This window comes from Lactuca sativa, chromosome 1, assembly GCF_002870075.4.
Source record: "Lactuca sativa cultivar Salinas chromosome 1, Lsat_Salinas_v11, whole genome shotgun sequence".
NCBI lineage: Eukaryota > Viridiplantae > Streptophyta > Magnoliopsida > Asterales > Asteraceae > Lactuca > Lactuca sativa.
Genome location: NC_056623.2, coordinates 192,123,448 through 192,140,622, shown reverse-complemented (window position 1 = coordinate 192,140,622; position 17,175 = coordinate 192,123,448). Strand labels below are relative to the sequence as shown.

Genomic DNA, 17,175 nt, shown 5'->3' with positions numbered 1-17,175 from the left:
GTGAAAAACTCACAAGGACCCAGGCAACTTTGGGTTCCTAAATCTGCTTGAATTTGCAGGTAATCAGTGACGAGCAGTTCGATGAAGAATGGTATATAGATAGTGGCTACTCGCGTCACATGATAGGAAGGAAGGAAGAGTTGAGGGAGTTTCGATCTCTGAAAGATGGTGGTTGTGTGAAATATGGAAATAACTCATATGGCACAATCAAAGGATATGGCATGATAACAAATGGTGACTTCACGATTCGGAAAGTGGCTTATGTAGAAGGTTTGCAGCACAAACTCATTAGTGTGTCACAATTAGTTGTGGGCACAAGTTTAAAAGTATCATTTGATGATGAGGGCTCTGAGATAATTGAGAAACAATCCAAGAAGGTTCTGTTGAAATCTGAACGTAAGGGAGAGATGTATCCTTTAAATCTCAATCCCATACGAGGAAAACTAGCAATATGTTTGCTGACAAAGGCAAATACAAATGATAGCTGGTTGTGGCATAGTCGACTATCGCACCTGAACTTTAAAGACATTAATAAGTTGGTGCTTGGTGATCATGTTCGTGGACTTCCTCTTCTCAATTTCGACAAAGATCATCTTTGTGTAGCATGTGAAATGGGCAACCATAGCAGAAAGAGCCACCCTACTCGAATCAACACGAAGATAATTGAAGCTCTTGAACTCTTGCACATCGACTTATGTGGACCTTCGACTATTGAAAGCTTTGGTGGAAGTAAGTATATTCTTGTAATTGTAGATAACATTTCACGCTTCACCTGGGTTTTATTTCTTAAACAGAAATAAGATGCAACTCCTAAGCTAAAAACATTCATCAAGCAAGTGGAAGTACAGCTGAGGAAAATGGTGCAGAATATCAGAAGTGACAATAGGCTGGAATTCAAGAATAATGATTTTGAGAGCTTTCTGGCTGACAAGGGAATAACTCATAATTTTTCGGCCCCTTATACACCACAACAGAATGGGATTGTTGAAAGACGAAAATGGTATTTGTGTGAAGCAGCCAGAACCATGCTCAGTTTTGCTTCACTTTCATTATACTTCTGGGCTGATGTTGTTACAACTGCATGCTATACTCAAAATCAGTCCTTACTAAACAAGAGATTCTCAATTACTCCATATGAGATCTTGAACAACCGAAAGCCAAATGTCAAGTTTTTCCACATATTCGGTTCAAGGTATTTTATTTTCAACTCCAAAGAGAACCGAAATAAGTTTGATGTCAAATCCGATGAAGGAATTTTTCTGGGTTACTCACTAACGTCAAAAGCATACAGAGTGTTGAATAAACGCTCAAAACGAATTGAAGAAACCTATTATGTCGCCTTCGACGATAGTTATATGAGAAAGTTTGAAGAAGTGAAAGTGACCTGGGAGACATTTTTCCAAAATCAAGACAAGTCTCGGTTCCAATAGTCAACACGTTTGAAGAATACATGCGCCTGTTTGATGAACCAGAGAAAGCAGCAACCTCAGAAGCGAAAGCCACGGATAACAAAATTGAACGTCTCAAGAAAATTATCGATGAAGCTGCTAAAGAGATGGAAGATGAACCTCCAACTGCTAAAAGCAGTCCACAGTTTCAAGGGGAAAGTCCAATAACATCAGAAACAAACAAAGCATCTTTCGAGGGGGAGGATTCAATTTTGTCTCCATCTCATGTAGACTTAGAAAAAGAGGATGGTTCTGCTCAAAATCCACCTATCGGTAGTACAACCGAGGGGGAGAATTCCATTCCCACATAAAATGTAACCATTAGTGAAGACACAGATTATACTTCACCAGTCGAGGGGGAGAAAGAGACCGAAAGTACAACTGACGAAGGCGAATGTGATCTATCTGAAGCTGAAGTCGAAGTGAATGCTGAATTGGATCCAACATGTAGCTCAAATTATCCTCCATTGGTGAAATGGACCAACGACCATCCCAAAGCATAGATTATTGGTGAAACTTCAGAAAAAGTCCTTACTAGTTCTCAATTAAAAGCAAAACAAACTGCATTATTCTCTAAAGTCGAATTTTGCATGTTTAATTCGTTTGTTTCCAAGATTGAACCGAAAACTGTAAATGCTGCACTTGATCATTCAGATTGGGTCCAGGAAATGCAAGATGAGCTTCATGAGTTTGAATGTAACCGAGTTTGGAGGTTGATACCTACACCAAAGGATGCGTCTGTAGTTGGCTTGAAGTGGGTCTTTAGAAATAAGTTGGATAAAGAAGGGAATGTCATTCGCAACAAGTCTAGATTGGTGGTGAAAGGATATTGTCAAGAAGAAGGGATAGATTATGAGGAAACCTTCGCTCCAGTAGCTAGGTTGGAATCAGTAAGGATCTTCTTGGCATATGCTGCTCATAAAAACTTTGAAGTTTTCCAAATGGATGTCAAATGTGCCTTCTTGAATGGAGAATTAGAAGAAATAGTTTATGTTGAGCAACCGCCTGGGTTTGTGAACGAGAAATTCCCTGATCATTGTCATGCGTTAGATAAAGCAGTCTATGGATTAAAGCAAGCAACGAGAGCCTGGTATGAAACCTTAACTCGTTTTCTAAAAATGTCAAAATTTAAGCAAGGTTCAGTTGACCCTACCTTCTTTCGAAAGAAAGAAGGCGAACATCTAATGATCGTTCAAATTTATGTTGATGATATCATCTCTAGCTCTACGAATCCTAGCTTAACAGCTGAATTCAGAAAATTGATTGAGACTAAATTTAAAATGAGCGCAATGGGTCCAATTAACTTTTTTCTTGGTTTAAACATTAGACAAGGAACAGAAGGTATATTCATCAACCAGGAAGCTTATACAAAGACCTTACTGGCGAAATTCGGTATGACAGGCGACTCAAAAGTGAAGGTTCCAATGGTGTTTGGCACTAAATTAACCCCATCTGTGGAAAAACCTGCTGTTGACATAACACAATATCGTCAAATGATAGGGTCACTTATGTATTTAACAGCTAGTAGACCGGACATTATGTTTTATGTGTGTTATTATGCTAGGTTTCAAGCTAATCCAAGAGAACCTCACATGGTTGCTGTGAAGAACATATTCTGTTATCTAAAGCAAACCTCATCTCTCGGTCTCTGGCATCCTGCAAGAACTGGATTTTTCATTCAATCTTATTCTGATGCTGATCTAGGAGGATGTGGACTGGACAGAAAGAGCACCACAGGTGGATGCCAATTTCTTGATGGAAAACTTGTTAGTTGGCAGTCCAAGAAGCAAACTTACGTGTCATTGTCTACAGCCGAAGCAGAGTATATAGCTGCAGCCTCTTGCACTTCTCAAGTAATCTGGATTCAAAATCAACTGAGAGATTACGGGCTAAGCATGAAGAAGATACCACTCTATTGTGACTCAGAAAGTGCAATAAAGATTTGTCACAATCCGGTGCAACACTCAAAGACTAAGCACATTGCACTTAGATATCACTTCATTAAGGATCATGTAGAAGATGGGAACGTAGAAGTACATTTTGTTCGATCTAGTGATCAATTGGCCAACATATTCACTAAGGCATTACCTAAAGCACTCTTTAACAGAATCTTACAAGGCTTGGGTATGATGGAAGCAGATTCGGTACCGAATCCTTAATCGTCTCACTAAAAATTAGACAAGAGAAATGGAGCGATCGCTCGGTCTATTTCGGCTCCTTAATTTTTGGGAACTGAAATGAACCGACCGCTCGGTCTATTTCGCTTCACTCAATAAAGATAAGGTTTCGATTGTAAATTGTTTACATTTCTTTTCTCGTCTTTAATTTGCTTTATGCTTATTCAAAAATATTTTCTTTTTCTGTTTTTATTCTTTTTCAGAAAACTTCAAAAATTCAAAAATATTTTCTTTTTGTATTCTTTTTCAGAAAACTTCAAAAATTCAAAAATATTTTCTTTTTCTGTTTTTATTCTTTTTCAGAAAACTTCAAAAATCCAAAAATATTTTCTTTTTCTGTTTTTTATATTTTTCAGAATATTTAATCTCTCGAAAATATTTTTCGTTTTGTTTGTGTGGTATATTTGTTTGCTTTTGTCTCTATTCAGTCACAAGGATACAAGTATAACAGAAGTTGGAGTTAGGACAGGTATGATGCTTATTTTATGAACTAGTTAAGGGTCCCTAGAAGCATGCTGCTGCATGTTGACCCAAGCCTCTATGACCTAGAGCAAAGCCTTAATGATTCGATCAATACCTATCGTTTCTTCCCAATCAGGCTATTCTTATTTACTCGGTCTAAAGCTACCTTACTCTTCTCACATGAGTTAAGAGTTTCTCTTCTTTGTCATGTTTTATAGCAGAAGGTACTTTCGTTTCTTTCACCATCCCCAAACCATTCTCCATGTAATCTCAGTTCACAATTGTAACCCTTGAGACTCTTGGTTCTTACCACTGAGGTTTATGGTTGCACAAAATCTGTTTTTATGATCTTAGATACGTATACCACGTGCTGAGTGAAACCCAAAATTCAACACCCATAATGAATTAACGGTGAATTTCTATATTCAAGATCTTACTTGTTGCCTAATGAAATCTCTTTTCCTTGCAAGGTATTTTATGAATTTGTCTACAACCAAGACTATTCTACCCATAAAGATCCAATTTAATTTTTTTTGAGATTTCTATACACTCTTTTGTCATCACAAAATATAACCTGCCTACTTGTTCAACAGACCACATCGGTCTCACAAGTACTTCTTCCAACACTTGGTCTTATTTTAAGTATCGATGTTCGGTTGAAGATAAGCCACCTTAAGCCTATGTCATGAAAAGAAGCCTTTCAATGTTTATTTACAAATACTTGATCGTATTCTCAGGAATCCACACAAGCACTTCAAGTCATTCTTGATTTCGAAGGAAGTGATTCTTGCCCGGAATCCCCTGTTTTGTGTCTGATAATCAGACATCACTCACATCCCATACACACTTGCTTTATTACTTTATCTTTTATCACTCTAATGCACGAATATTTTTAATTTTTCCACATCCTGTTGATGGTATGTTTGAGTTTATTTGTCCTCTAGTGAATCAAGGGCAATTTAGGTTAGGATGGCACGTTCTATTTCAAATGCAGATTGTCGAAATCTTTTTGGGCGCGTGAATTTGAATGGTCACTATACGCACGCGTGTTGACGCATACCTAGGAACCCCAACCTGTCAAATCCCGCTTTTCCAGGCTACGGTTTAGCAATAACGTCACAATCGTCACAATGCTGTATGAAATGGGCTATACAGATGTGTTGACAACCATTGCCAATGTCAAGAAGTCGTGTCTGCCTTCTTAGTGGAACGGTCTTTTCACTCTACTTATCAAAGGCTTGGCAGAGAGAAGTGCTGGATCAGATGGAACTAGTAAGGGATTCCTGGCCATTCTCTATGGTCTGTATAATGGCATCAACCTGGACTATGGGTCTATCATATGGTCTCAGGTTGTGCAGAGCCTAAACACTTCCACTCGGCAGTCCGAAATTTCATGTGGAAGGTTTTGGACTCTCATTACCCGAAGGGTAATTGACACTCTGGATGTTCCGATGACGAAGGATGCTCTCATTGCGTCCATTGCAACTTTTCATACCAAAAAGATTATCATCTCGGACCCCACAAAGTTTCTTCATCATGGTTCGATTCTGAAGACCATATACAGAGGTGTTACACCCGAGAGCAAGGTGATGACTGATTATAGACAACTTCCACCCAAGTAAGGGTTCAAACGAGCCAAGCTACTCGCGAGCTACTCGGGATCGGCTCGTTAAAAGCTCGACTTGAAACCAATTTTAAACGAGCCTGAGCCGAGCTCGAGCTTAATATTAAGCTCGTTTACTAAACTAGCTCGAGCTCGAGCTCGAGCCTATGTCACTAAGCTCGATTAGGCTCGCGAGCCTAAACGAGCCTTTATATAATATAATTTATTATTATTTTCTTATATTAAAATAAAAACATATTTAGGAAATTGTGGATTTTGGGTATTAGTAAACAAGCTTCTTAACGAGCCTGAGCCGAACTTAAGCTTATTTAGGCACATCAAACGACAAACGACAAACGAGCCAAGCTCGAGCCCGAGCCGAGCTTGTATAATTCTTTACGAGCTCGAGCCGAGCTCAGTAAAAGAAAGCTCGAATCGAGCCAAGCTCGAGCTCGAGCCTCGTATAACTTAAATGAGCCCAAGCCGAGCCTGGACAGGCTCGGGCTCGGCTCGGCTCGTTTGCACCCCTACACCCAAGGAGCTGAGAGTTCTTACTCCTAAATAGCAGGCTGCCTTAGAAGTTGTTGACAAGCCCAACAACAGAGAAAAATGGATAACTACAAAGAAGGAAACAACCGATGAGGAACAACCTAAGCCCTCCAAATCGACAAAGTGAAAGTCAGAATCAGAGTCCTCCTCAAAGCCAAAGAAAATTAAGAAAATGGCGAAGAGGTCAAAACAACAAATTCCTCCAAGTCCGGATCATCCTAAAGATGATGAAGAAGATGATGTTCCTCCTAAATCTCCACGAGGTAATACCCCTCCTAGATCACCTCCATAAACCGAATCTCCACCTTATAAAATTCCAACCCCATCTCCATCACCGAAATAGACACCTCCAAAGCCGACACCGAAAGTCCCAGTTTCGGTTGTTCCCACTTCCACAACAGAAACATCTCTACCACCTCCACCAGTTTCTTCTGTTTCCATTTCTCTAACAACTTTATCAACTCCAATAATTACCCATACCATCACCACTACACTTCCGGAACAAACATAAAGGGTCAACGTATCTGATACTGGGGCACCTACTGAAACCGAAACCCCTGTCATCACTAAACCTATCTCTCCAACCCACTCAACAGAGTCAGGAGCTACTCTAGGAGGTGACAACGATGAGTATGACTCTACATACTTTAGTCCCTATCAGCTTCAGTCTAATGAAGACACTGATGCTCCTATCAACCGCCAACATTTACGGAGCATTCATGAGAAGCTGGATAAGCTGCTTTCAGATAATAAAGCTTATGGAGGGGTTGTTCTCAAAGCTTTTGTGGAGACTGCTATAGAGTAATATACACAAGCTATGGATAAATCAACCGATGCCATCAAGGAATCAAATTCAACTTGCAAGAAAGCATCTGATGATGTTGCTGAAGTTATTCGCACCACGCAAATATTTTTAGATTCTTTAAAAGGGCATGCTGATACGAATGCTACCAAAATTCGTAAATCGGTTGAATCACTTTCACAGTCATTAAAGGAAGAACAACATAAATTTGATGATGTTCGTTCTTCCCTCAAAGCTGACAGTGCTTCTTTGATAGGTTCAGTATCTTCTCGATTGGACTCACTGCATGCAGACATTGCCAAAGAGAGTGCTTTGAAGGAAGAGATAGCTCGTCAAGCCTCTACAATTGTAGTTCAGCAAGTCCAACTTGCTCAATCATAGAAGGAAATTTCCTTGTTGAAAACAGAGAGAGCTGTCTTCCGCAGCTATGCAAACGATGTTAAGGACATGTTGACCAATATCCTTGGTGCTCATGATCCAATTCTCACTCTCACCATTCACAATCATCTCACTAGCAAACTGCTCCCTGCTCTTGCCATGCTTCATGAAATGAAAGGTTTTTCGGAGCCTTTCGTTACTCCAAAACAAGGGGGAGAGGGACCGCAAAAAGTTATTGTCACAAAAGAACTGAAGGTTAATGTAGCTTCAGGTTCTGGTCCAACTGAAAAGCTGAAACAGAATGTCCATGCCAGTGATAGTGATGTTGAAGAAACTATTGCTGATGCCCTTAAAAGAAAGAAGAGAGATAAAGAATTAGATGAAAATCTAAAAATCACAAAGGAGGCTAAGGAAACAGAGAGGCGCAATAAAGAACAAGAAGATATTTTGCAATGTAAGAAGGCTCTGTTTCCTGAATGGACGAGAAATGTGCTGATCAGTCAAGCAATTGAATCACCGAGTGTCTATTGGTTGGAACCTATTGCCTCTTTTGACTGCGACAATTCGAAGGACTCACAGTTTGATATGCCAATTACAAGGCATTTACATTTCATTGTTTTGACTCAATTATTGAGGTTCCTTTTCTAAATCCAAAGGTTGACTGAGAGCTCATCGACTTTTACTTAAACTACGGCCAACCTTAATACCTGACATGCAGTGCGTAGAAAATTACAATTGTCAAGGTATTGAAACCGACTCCCACTAGCAAATTTGTGAATGTGCATTTCAAGATCACATGAGGGTCTGCAAACTCTGTCTCGATGATATCTTTAGCAGATCTTCCCAATCTTAATCCACATGATTGGATATTGCTATACAACATTCTGCTCACTAATTCAAAGGAGTATGAGCCGATTTTGGAGCATTTAAAATGAATGTTGGCCTCCTAGATCTATGAAGTTGCAACAATTGATCAGGAGATAGCAAAAGTGATGAATAAGAAGCTGACGGTCAAGACTACTCAAAAGCCAGGGGATGTGAACAAGATGAAGATAGGGCAAATTGATTCTAAGCATCTGACTGTGATGTTTACAAAAGGTGAAGCTAACAGGTTCTTGTTTGCTTTGGTAGATAAACATCTGTTTTCTACTGACAGCTTGGAGCACATTATTAACCTGATACATCGGTGCAAGCAGAACTCGGATGCTGATAAGAAAAATTTTACTAATATGCTTCGGTGGTACATTACCTTTCGGTACCATTAGTTAGCTATCATTCCGAGAGTGTTCAAGACGGTGAAGAAGCCCTTGGTTGCTAAACAGGGTTGAAGTCTCGGTCCCAAAGACGCAAAGGGGGAGATTGTTGGGGCTTATTGTGTTGCGTCTTAGCGCTTTTTGTATATATCCGGATTGGGCCTGTCCATCCGTGATTATCTCTTAGGGTTAGACTATATATGCATGCATGTATGCATTATTGTTAGACGTCTTTCTAATTACACTTGAGTTTTGTAACCCTAAAACACCTCTACAGTCGAAGTTCTTAATCGAGCTCTTCTGAGGTGTTGAAGCATTAATCATTCAACGTATTCAAGCCATATTCATGTTTACTTTTACGTACTTATTTGTTTGCATGCTTAGAATTAATCGATCATGATAGAACTACGTTCTAACATGATGGTTATCGTCTCTAAATTAACTAGACCGAATCTATGGGCGTTACAATTATCTCCCCCTTAGGATGATTACATCCTGGAATCATCAATAAAATAGGGCTTGTATAATGGCTCCATGCATTATCATTTCATCCTAGGTAATAACCGTAACTTCTATGTTCTTTCGAATGAGTATCTAACTCTTGGACTTCTTGACTGCAGGTGATGCTCAATCTTGCATCTGCTCCTCGTACTACGTTGGACTTTCAATTATAACCTTCAAGTAACAATCCTAATTCTTATTGGAAACTCCTTCTTTTTCTTAACATGCTTAAGATAAGTTATTTACTTTGATTACCATAATAGACCGATGGGTCATGTTCTAATGACTTCTCGTTGTGTGATTCAACGCTTAGACTTAGGTCTCTTAGAGTTAAATTCCAGAATGGAATATACCTTCCTTCATATTCTGATATGATATAATCACTTTCTAGCATGTAGTACTTCTAGCTACAAGCTTCTTACATTAATGGTGATCGCAACACTTCTATTGATCGCTTCGATTATTCTTTCACCTCAATCTTCTGGCTTAAGTCAGATGTTACATTGATCTTGGTTCTCTGAACCACGTAACATACTCATCTTTGTCAGACTTAATTTTATATGACCACTAGGGTCGGAGAAACAATCATATTCTTAGTCACTACTGAAACGATGGTAACGACATACTTGAATAAAAGCAGAATTAGTTACTAGCTTCTTGGCAACCTTGTGACTTTCCCTTATCTAAGTGTGAGTCCTGTGCTTCCGGTAGTATAGGCCTCTACTACCATTCACACCTACTCATACTCATACCAAGTATTGTCTCATAGTTTTCCAACTCACTATAGAAGAATTTCACATAACAACTTAACACATTAGATAACAAAACCAAGGTTTATATTATTTCTTGAAACATGTACATAAACGTTCAAGTTCAACCTATATTATGCCTCTAACAGGCTACACCACATGTCACTATGGCTACTTCATATCTCGATCTTCAGATATGAAGTATTCATTCTTGATTCCTTGCATTCTCACCTTCTTCGTCGAGGATCATTTGGAATGTTGTTGCCTTTGGCTTTGAAGACACGTTTTTCCTTGCAGCTTCATTCTTCTTTGGGCAGTTCTTCAAAATATGCCCACCATCTCCACATTTGTAACACTTCCTATTGTCGAATGTATAATATCTGGAATAGTGACCGGTCCTACCACACTTATAGCAGGTCACTTCTCCATCATATCTTCCGAAGTGCTTCTTCTTGCACTTTTCACACCACTTGGCTCCATACATTTGGTCATCCAGGTTGGGCTTTGAGAATTTCCCTTTCTTATCGACTCTCGAGGATCCTTCAAGCTTCCTCTTCTCGCCAACTTCAGTTTTCTCCAAACCCTTTTCCCTTATTTGGGTCTCAACATTCTTGATTGCGTAGACGGCGGCTTTCAAGGTGGTCGCCTGCTTGGCCATTGGACCAAAGTCTATTGGTAATCCATTGGCAAACTTATTGACCTTGGAGAGTTCAGTTGGAATTAGGTAAGGAACAAGCTTCATATTCTCCGTAAAACTTACAACATACGGTGACACTCATCCTTCCTTTCTTTAGATTCTGGAAGTCATTGTTGATTTCCAGAAGATCCTACTCAGAGCAGTACTACATTTTCAATTGCACCAAAAAAGTCTTCCCAAGACATTTTGCTAGCTTCTCCTTTGGGCATCGTATCAGCTAGTAGCTTCCACCAGCTTAGTACTCCTGATTTTAACAAGGTAACCGCGAGGGCGGTCTTCTGTTTGTTGTTGTAGTCGCAACTCTCAAACATCATCTCCATCTCGGAGATCCAATCCACAACTTCCACCGGTGTTGGGCTTCCAGAAAGACTCGGTGGTTTGGATGCCATGAAATCCTTGTACTTGCATCCACGTCTGTTATTTTCTCCATTGGGTTGGTTTCTTCTAACCACCCGTGGCTCAACTTGACTGACAGTTTGAATATAGTTTACTTCATTTGACTATTCAATGTTCAGTTCAGGCTGCATAACAGGCACAGTGGGTTCATCCCTATTTTCGTGCAACATCTGCCTCATCTCTTCCCTCTGTTCGACCATTATAGCCTGAATCATGGCTTGTACTCCAGCCATTGTGGTTGGCTCAGGTGCAGCTGCTACTACTGGCACTTGCTCAATCACCTGGGGTTGAGGCTGCTGATTGTCATTTGCATTGGCATTTCCGACTCCACTTCAGGTTCTTGCCATTTCGATCTATATGCCAAATTCAGATGTTCGGTGTGCAGTGACAAGAATTTAGATAGAGAAAGCTTTATAGACATATAAATCTTATTATCACACCAAAAAGTTACATGCCAGTTCTAATATCGTAATTAAACGTTTAAAAATCTGCACACATAAATTTTTTAGATCCAGTCGGCAATAGACCATGGATCCAATCAAATAACAGCATCATAAAGCTTATAATGCTATAGCATTAATCATTTTGCACATAAAATCAATCTAGGCATAAGGCTACGGCCCAACACAATATTTTACAAATTGGAAGAGGGATATTGTAATCCAACTTGCAAAATATTTGAAGGTAGGTAAATGACAATTGACCAATTTCCACCATGAAAAACAAAATTGTTATTAGGTTTTAATTGGATTGAAACTCCTAGATACATTGAGACTCATTGATGGAAAGTTGGTTGATGATGTTTACATGAGTCAGCCAGAGGGTTTTTTCAATGCGAAGTACCCTAATATAGTGTGTAAGCTTGAGAAATCAATTTATGGATTAAAACAAGCATCTCGTAGATGGAATATTTGTTTTGATGAGAAAGTCAACAAGTTTGGCTTTTCGAGGAGCGAGGATGAGTCCTGTGTATATGTTAAGGCTAGTGGGAGTATAGTTAGCTTTTTGGTATCATATGTGGATGACATACTACTCATAGGAAATGACATCCCAACCTTGTAGGAGGTTAAGTCCTATCTTGGGAAGTGTTTCTCTATTAAGGACTTTAGAGAAGCTGCCTATATCCTAGGGATAAGGATAGTTCGAGACAACAGTAAGAGACTAATTGGACTTAGTCAAAGTACCTTATTTGGATAAGGTGCTGAATAGGTTCATCATGCAGGATTCCAAGAAAGGTGACTTACCGATCCTGAGTAACGCCAACCTAAGTAAGACTTAGAGCCCAAGTATAGAGACTGAGATAGCTGAGATGAGTCGAGTACCGTATGCTTCCGCTGTAGGCTCGATCATGTATGCTATGACTTGTACTGGCCCTGATATGGCCTTAGCTTTGAGCATGGTCAGCAGATATCAAGGGATCCATGGCAAGGTCTACTGGACTGCGGTAAAGAACATTCTTAAGTACCTACGGAGGACTAAGGACTGGGTCGTTACCCTTGGTGGTCGTGATGACTTGAGAGTAGTGGGGTATAGTGACGCTAGCTTTCAAACTGATAGCGATAATTTCCGCTCTCAGTCGGGCTAGGTGTTTACCCTAAATGGGGGAGAAATTACTAGGAAAAGTTCCAAGCAGGAGACAGTAGTTTATTCAATTTGCGAATCAGAGTATATAGCAGCAAGCGAGGCGGTGAAGGAGGCAACATAGTTGAAGAACTTCATTGTAGACCTTGGAGTTGTACCAGCTATAAAGGAGCCTATGGAGATTTCTGCGATAACGAGAGTGCAGTTGCCTTAACCAAGGAACCAAGGGATCATGGCTGATCCAGGTACATCGACAGAAAATAACACTTCATTTGACATTGAATTGAAGAAGGACACCTCGTGGCTAAGAGGGTATCATCAGATGAGAACCCAACAGATCCCCTCACGAAGGGACTATGCATGGTTAAGCATTTATAGCATACGAGGCGCATTGAGCTGAAGGATGATATTAGTTTTACGAATTAGATAACTTCGAAACTTGTAATAGTTGAAATGTAATTGACATTTGATGTTTAAATAAAAGGTGTTTTTATTTACTAGTATGGTATTGTCTTTTGTCAATCATTTAGTATTATTTCAATTTGCATGTTTTGGCTTCCAAATAATTATGTTATGGTGTATTATATTATTCAAAACTATCCACAGTCGATAATACTTTGGAAGTAGGTATTGAAATAAGACTGCCATGAATTGGGTTTGTAGATTTGTCTGAATTGTATTAGACATAGTAGTTGTTGCTGCAACATTCATGAGTGCTCATAAGTTATGAGTATTGGAATCAACCCACGCCCACTTGTATCACTTCATGGAATTTATCTCGAGTGATCATGAGACGGTAATATCATATAAGTCTTCAAACCAAGAGATATGAGTTGTTGACTATGAGTTGGTTGTGCATTGATAGTACTAAAATGCATTAGTAACTTAATGTTATAAAAACATGCTGTTGTGTACAATTTGATGATTAGATAGTACAATCATATGAGTCAAAGTTTATTTGTTCCTTTTAGTCCTTGGAGGATTAAAAGCGATATCTTGGGCCCCTCGATGATTTTGTTTTGACTTATGTATCGGGCCCGTTCAGAACTCAATTGATGTGTTTGATTAAGTTCTATGTCAAACAAATCGGAAATCAAGAAACAAACTGTTGGACAATCAATACGACGTTGTTCCATTTATTTGTCCAGCTGATATCTTGAACAGAGGATTATATGGTCAATTATCATAAATGGTGCATCATCTTAGTTCTGCGAGACTTTGAAAGAGCTACTATTGTTGGTCGGATCCTAAAATCGTACTTGCAACTATAGTTATTAGACTTATCCAAGTGGGAGACTGTTGGATAAGGTGTCTAAGTCCATAACTATATTTGGTATGTACTTGACCTGATTTGGCATGGTCCATTTGGGTTGCATGGCATCAGAACAATTTGGATAGACTTTTGTGAGAAGAGGATATTTATGGTTTATTATATATTATAAGTTCTAATATATTAATATGAATTATTTATTTAGTATTGATCAAGACATAGTTTGGAATTAATTTTGTGATCACAAGAGACTAATTAAATAAATGGGGATTGATTTGGTAAATCATTCATTCTTGTATAATGAGCTTATGATCCATAGTTCTTCATGATGGGCTAAACCCATGGATACTCCATGGAGGTTAAAACCCATGGATCATGAAGAATGTGGAAAGTCATGAGTTACATGGTGTAACCCTAATAAGCACACTATATAAAGAAGCCTCATGTTAGCAAATTGGCACCTAAGTGATTCTAGTCAGGGCTAGCCGATTTTGGTGCTTAATATTCTTCTCTCAAGTTATTCCTTTTTGTTGTTGGTGTTGTGAAGCATTTGAGGCATCACATTTGGGGTGCTAGGCTCACAAAGTCTTAAGGAATCCAAGCTACAAGAAAGGTATGTCATTCTACTAAGTTTTGTAATACATATACCCCATGATATGTTAGTTAGAATGAAAACCTTGGAAAATCAATGTTTGCATGTATAATAGAGAAAACATAGATCCAAGGTTTCTAGAGTTGCATGTACACCATAGGAGTGTTAGAATGCTGAAAACTCATCAGTGGTATCAGAGCCAGGTTTGTTTTCAATTATACTTGATGCAAACTACTTAAAAAATCGATATTTATGCTCACTGTTCAGTGAACTTGCCGAGTCCATGGTGGGACTCGACGAGTCCATGTGAAATCTCATCCAACTCATTGAGTTGGTTCATGCACTCGACGAGTCGGAGGCCCAGTGTGCAGATTTTCGAGTTTTATTGTTGGAATTGGACTAGTATCAAAGTATGACAACTTGTGTTTCTTAATTTGTGGATAATACTTAATTTCTCACATATTGGAAAATTAAGATATATTAGTTAAAAATGAATGTGTAATAAATGGAAGTTTACATATGTAAAAAGTCAAAAAATCCAATTGTAAATTTTTTGAAATAAATGAAAGATTAAGAAATCAAGTTTCAATATATAGTTATATTCGGAAAGAAGCATTAAATTAACATTAATTAAATATATTATTTTTAATATGTGAGTTCTTAGTTGATTAGTATAAACTTTAAGCATTATGCTTTAAAGCATTAAACATAAACCTATTTCAAAAACTATCGTATCATAATATGAGCAACGATGTGGTGAAATTTTCTTTTTTTGCAATATTGGTGTTTAGTATTTGCGGTAAATATCTTTCTTTTTCTCCTATACTATTTTTATGGTGTATTATGTTCATCCTAAGATTACAAAAATTATGAAGAACACATAATAATGTATATGTTTTATTTCTTATTGTAGTCTTGGTTGAAAAAGGCGTTGATGGTGCTGGAATACAAACCTAGTGCTGGAAAACAACTTCAAGCAGAAAATGTGAAACGTCCATGTAAACTGGAAAGTGATTGTTTATTGTTCTGTCCACTTGATTTTATTAGATTATATTCTAATGGATTTTGTAAATGCATTAAATTTAAGATAAACTAAGAGTCAATAAAGAAAAATAATATATATATATATATATATATATATATATATATATATATATATATATATATATATATATATATATATATATATATATATATATATATATATGAATCTATAGAAAACAAATAACTATGGCAACATCTACCGGAACCAATAATCAAATGACACGTGTCAATTTCTTTCTTCACAAGTAATGTATTGTGGAAGTTATTGTGGAAGTGATGTGTTGTCATGTTTTCATTGGTTCAAATATGTGTTGCCCTAATCATTCATTTTTCATATAACTCTTCCCTATATATATATATATATATATATATATATATATATATATATATATATATATATATATATATATATATATATATATATATATATATATATATAGGTTCAGATTCATTTGAGACCATTCTAATTTTGTGAAACCGTGAGACCAAATCTAAAAATAATTTTAAAATACAAAATAAATGGAAAAATCCAAAAATTCTTTTTTTTTAAATATTATTTTCGGAACTTGAATTAACTAAAAAAAATTTAAAAAAATCACGTTTTTTTTTTTTTGAAAAATACGTGAAATATTCTAAATAGAATATTACACTGACATATTCTAAAAAATAATTTTAAAATGCAAAATAAATGGAAAAATCTAAAAATTCTTTTTTTAAATGTTATTTTCGGAACTTGAATTAACTAAAAAAAATAAAAAAAATAATAAAAAAAAATCCTATTTTTTTTGAAAAATACGTAAAATATTCTAAATAGAATATTACACTGTACATATTCTAAAAATAATTTTAAAATGCAAAATAAATGGAAAAATGAAAAAAATTCTTTTTTTAAATATTATTTTCGGAACTTGAATTAACTAAAAAAATAAAAAAATAAAAATAAAATAAAAAAAATAAAAAAATGCGTCTCACGGTCTCACAAAATTAGGCTGTTTCACATGAACATAACCATATATATATATATATATATATATATATATATATATATATATATATATATATATATATATATATATATATATATATATATATATATGGGAAAAGTGAATATATCCTTAAGGGTATATATAAGCTTAGGTACCCAAACACATCATAATACATCGTTTTGTTTGATATATTAATTATAATGTTCTTAAACTTCAACCATTAACTTGATGTACTTTCAAAATTTTTATAATTTCACTATTATCTTTCTATTATATCACCTTTATTTGCCGAAAATCTACTAGGCTATATATATCGTAGTTGAAAATGTAAATTATATAATAGGAAGATAAATGAGTTATTTATAAAAATAATGAAAGTAAATCAAGTTAAAGTTAAATTATAAGAACATTGGACAATTAGAATGTATTATATAATACAAAATGACGTAGTATAGTGAGTATTAGTACCTAAGCTTATATACCCTTAAGGGTATATTCACTTTATATATATATATATATATATATATATATATATATATATATATATATATATATATATATATATATATATATATATATATATATATATGGAAAAGTGAATATGTGACTGTTATATACCTAAGTTTAAGTATAGAACCTTTTAAATGACGTAATTTTAAACAAACCAAATCCAATTTTATTTTCTCT

The 17,175-nt window shown here is 36.5% G+C and overlaps 1 protein-coding gene across 1 annotated transcript; it reads right to left on the bottom strand.

Moving 5' to 3' along the window:
- Window positions 1-10,127: 10,127 nt before the first annotated feature.
- LOC111878951 (uncharacterized) lies at window positions 10,128-10,580 on the bottom strand. The gene has a single exon (XM_023875435.1). It carries the CDS (start codon window positions 10,578-10,580, stop codon window positions 10,128-10,130), a length of 453 nt encoding a protein of 150 aa, XP_023731203.1.
- Between the last annotated feature and the right edge of the window lie 6,595 nt (window positions 10,581-17,175).

Bases quoted from the DNA above. Each gene is read 5' to 3' on its own strand.
- LOC111878951 (XM_023875435.1), bottom strand. From the start codon at position 10,580: ATGGCCAAGCAGGCGACCACCTTGAAAGCCGCCGTCTACGCAATCAAG.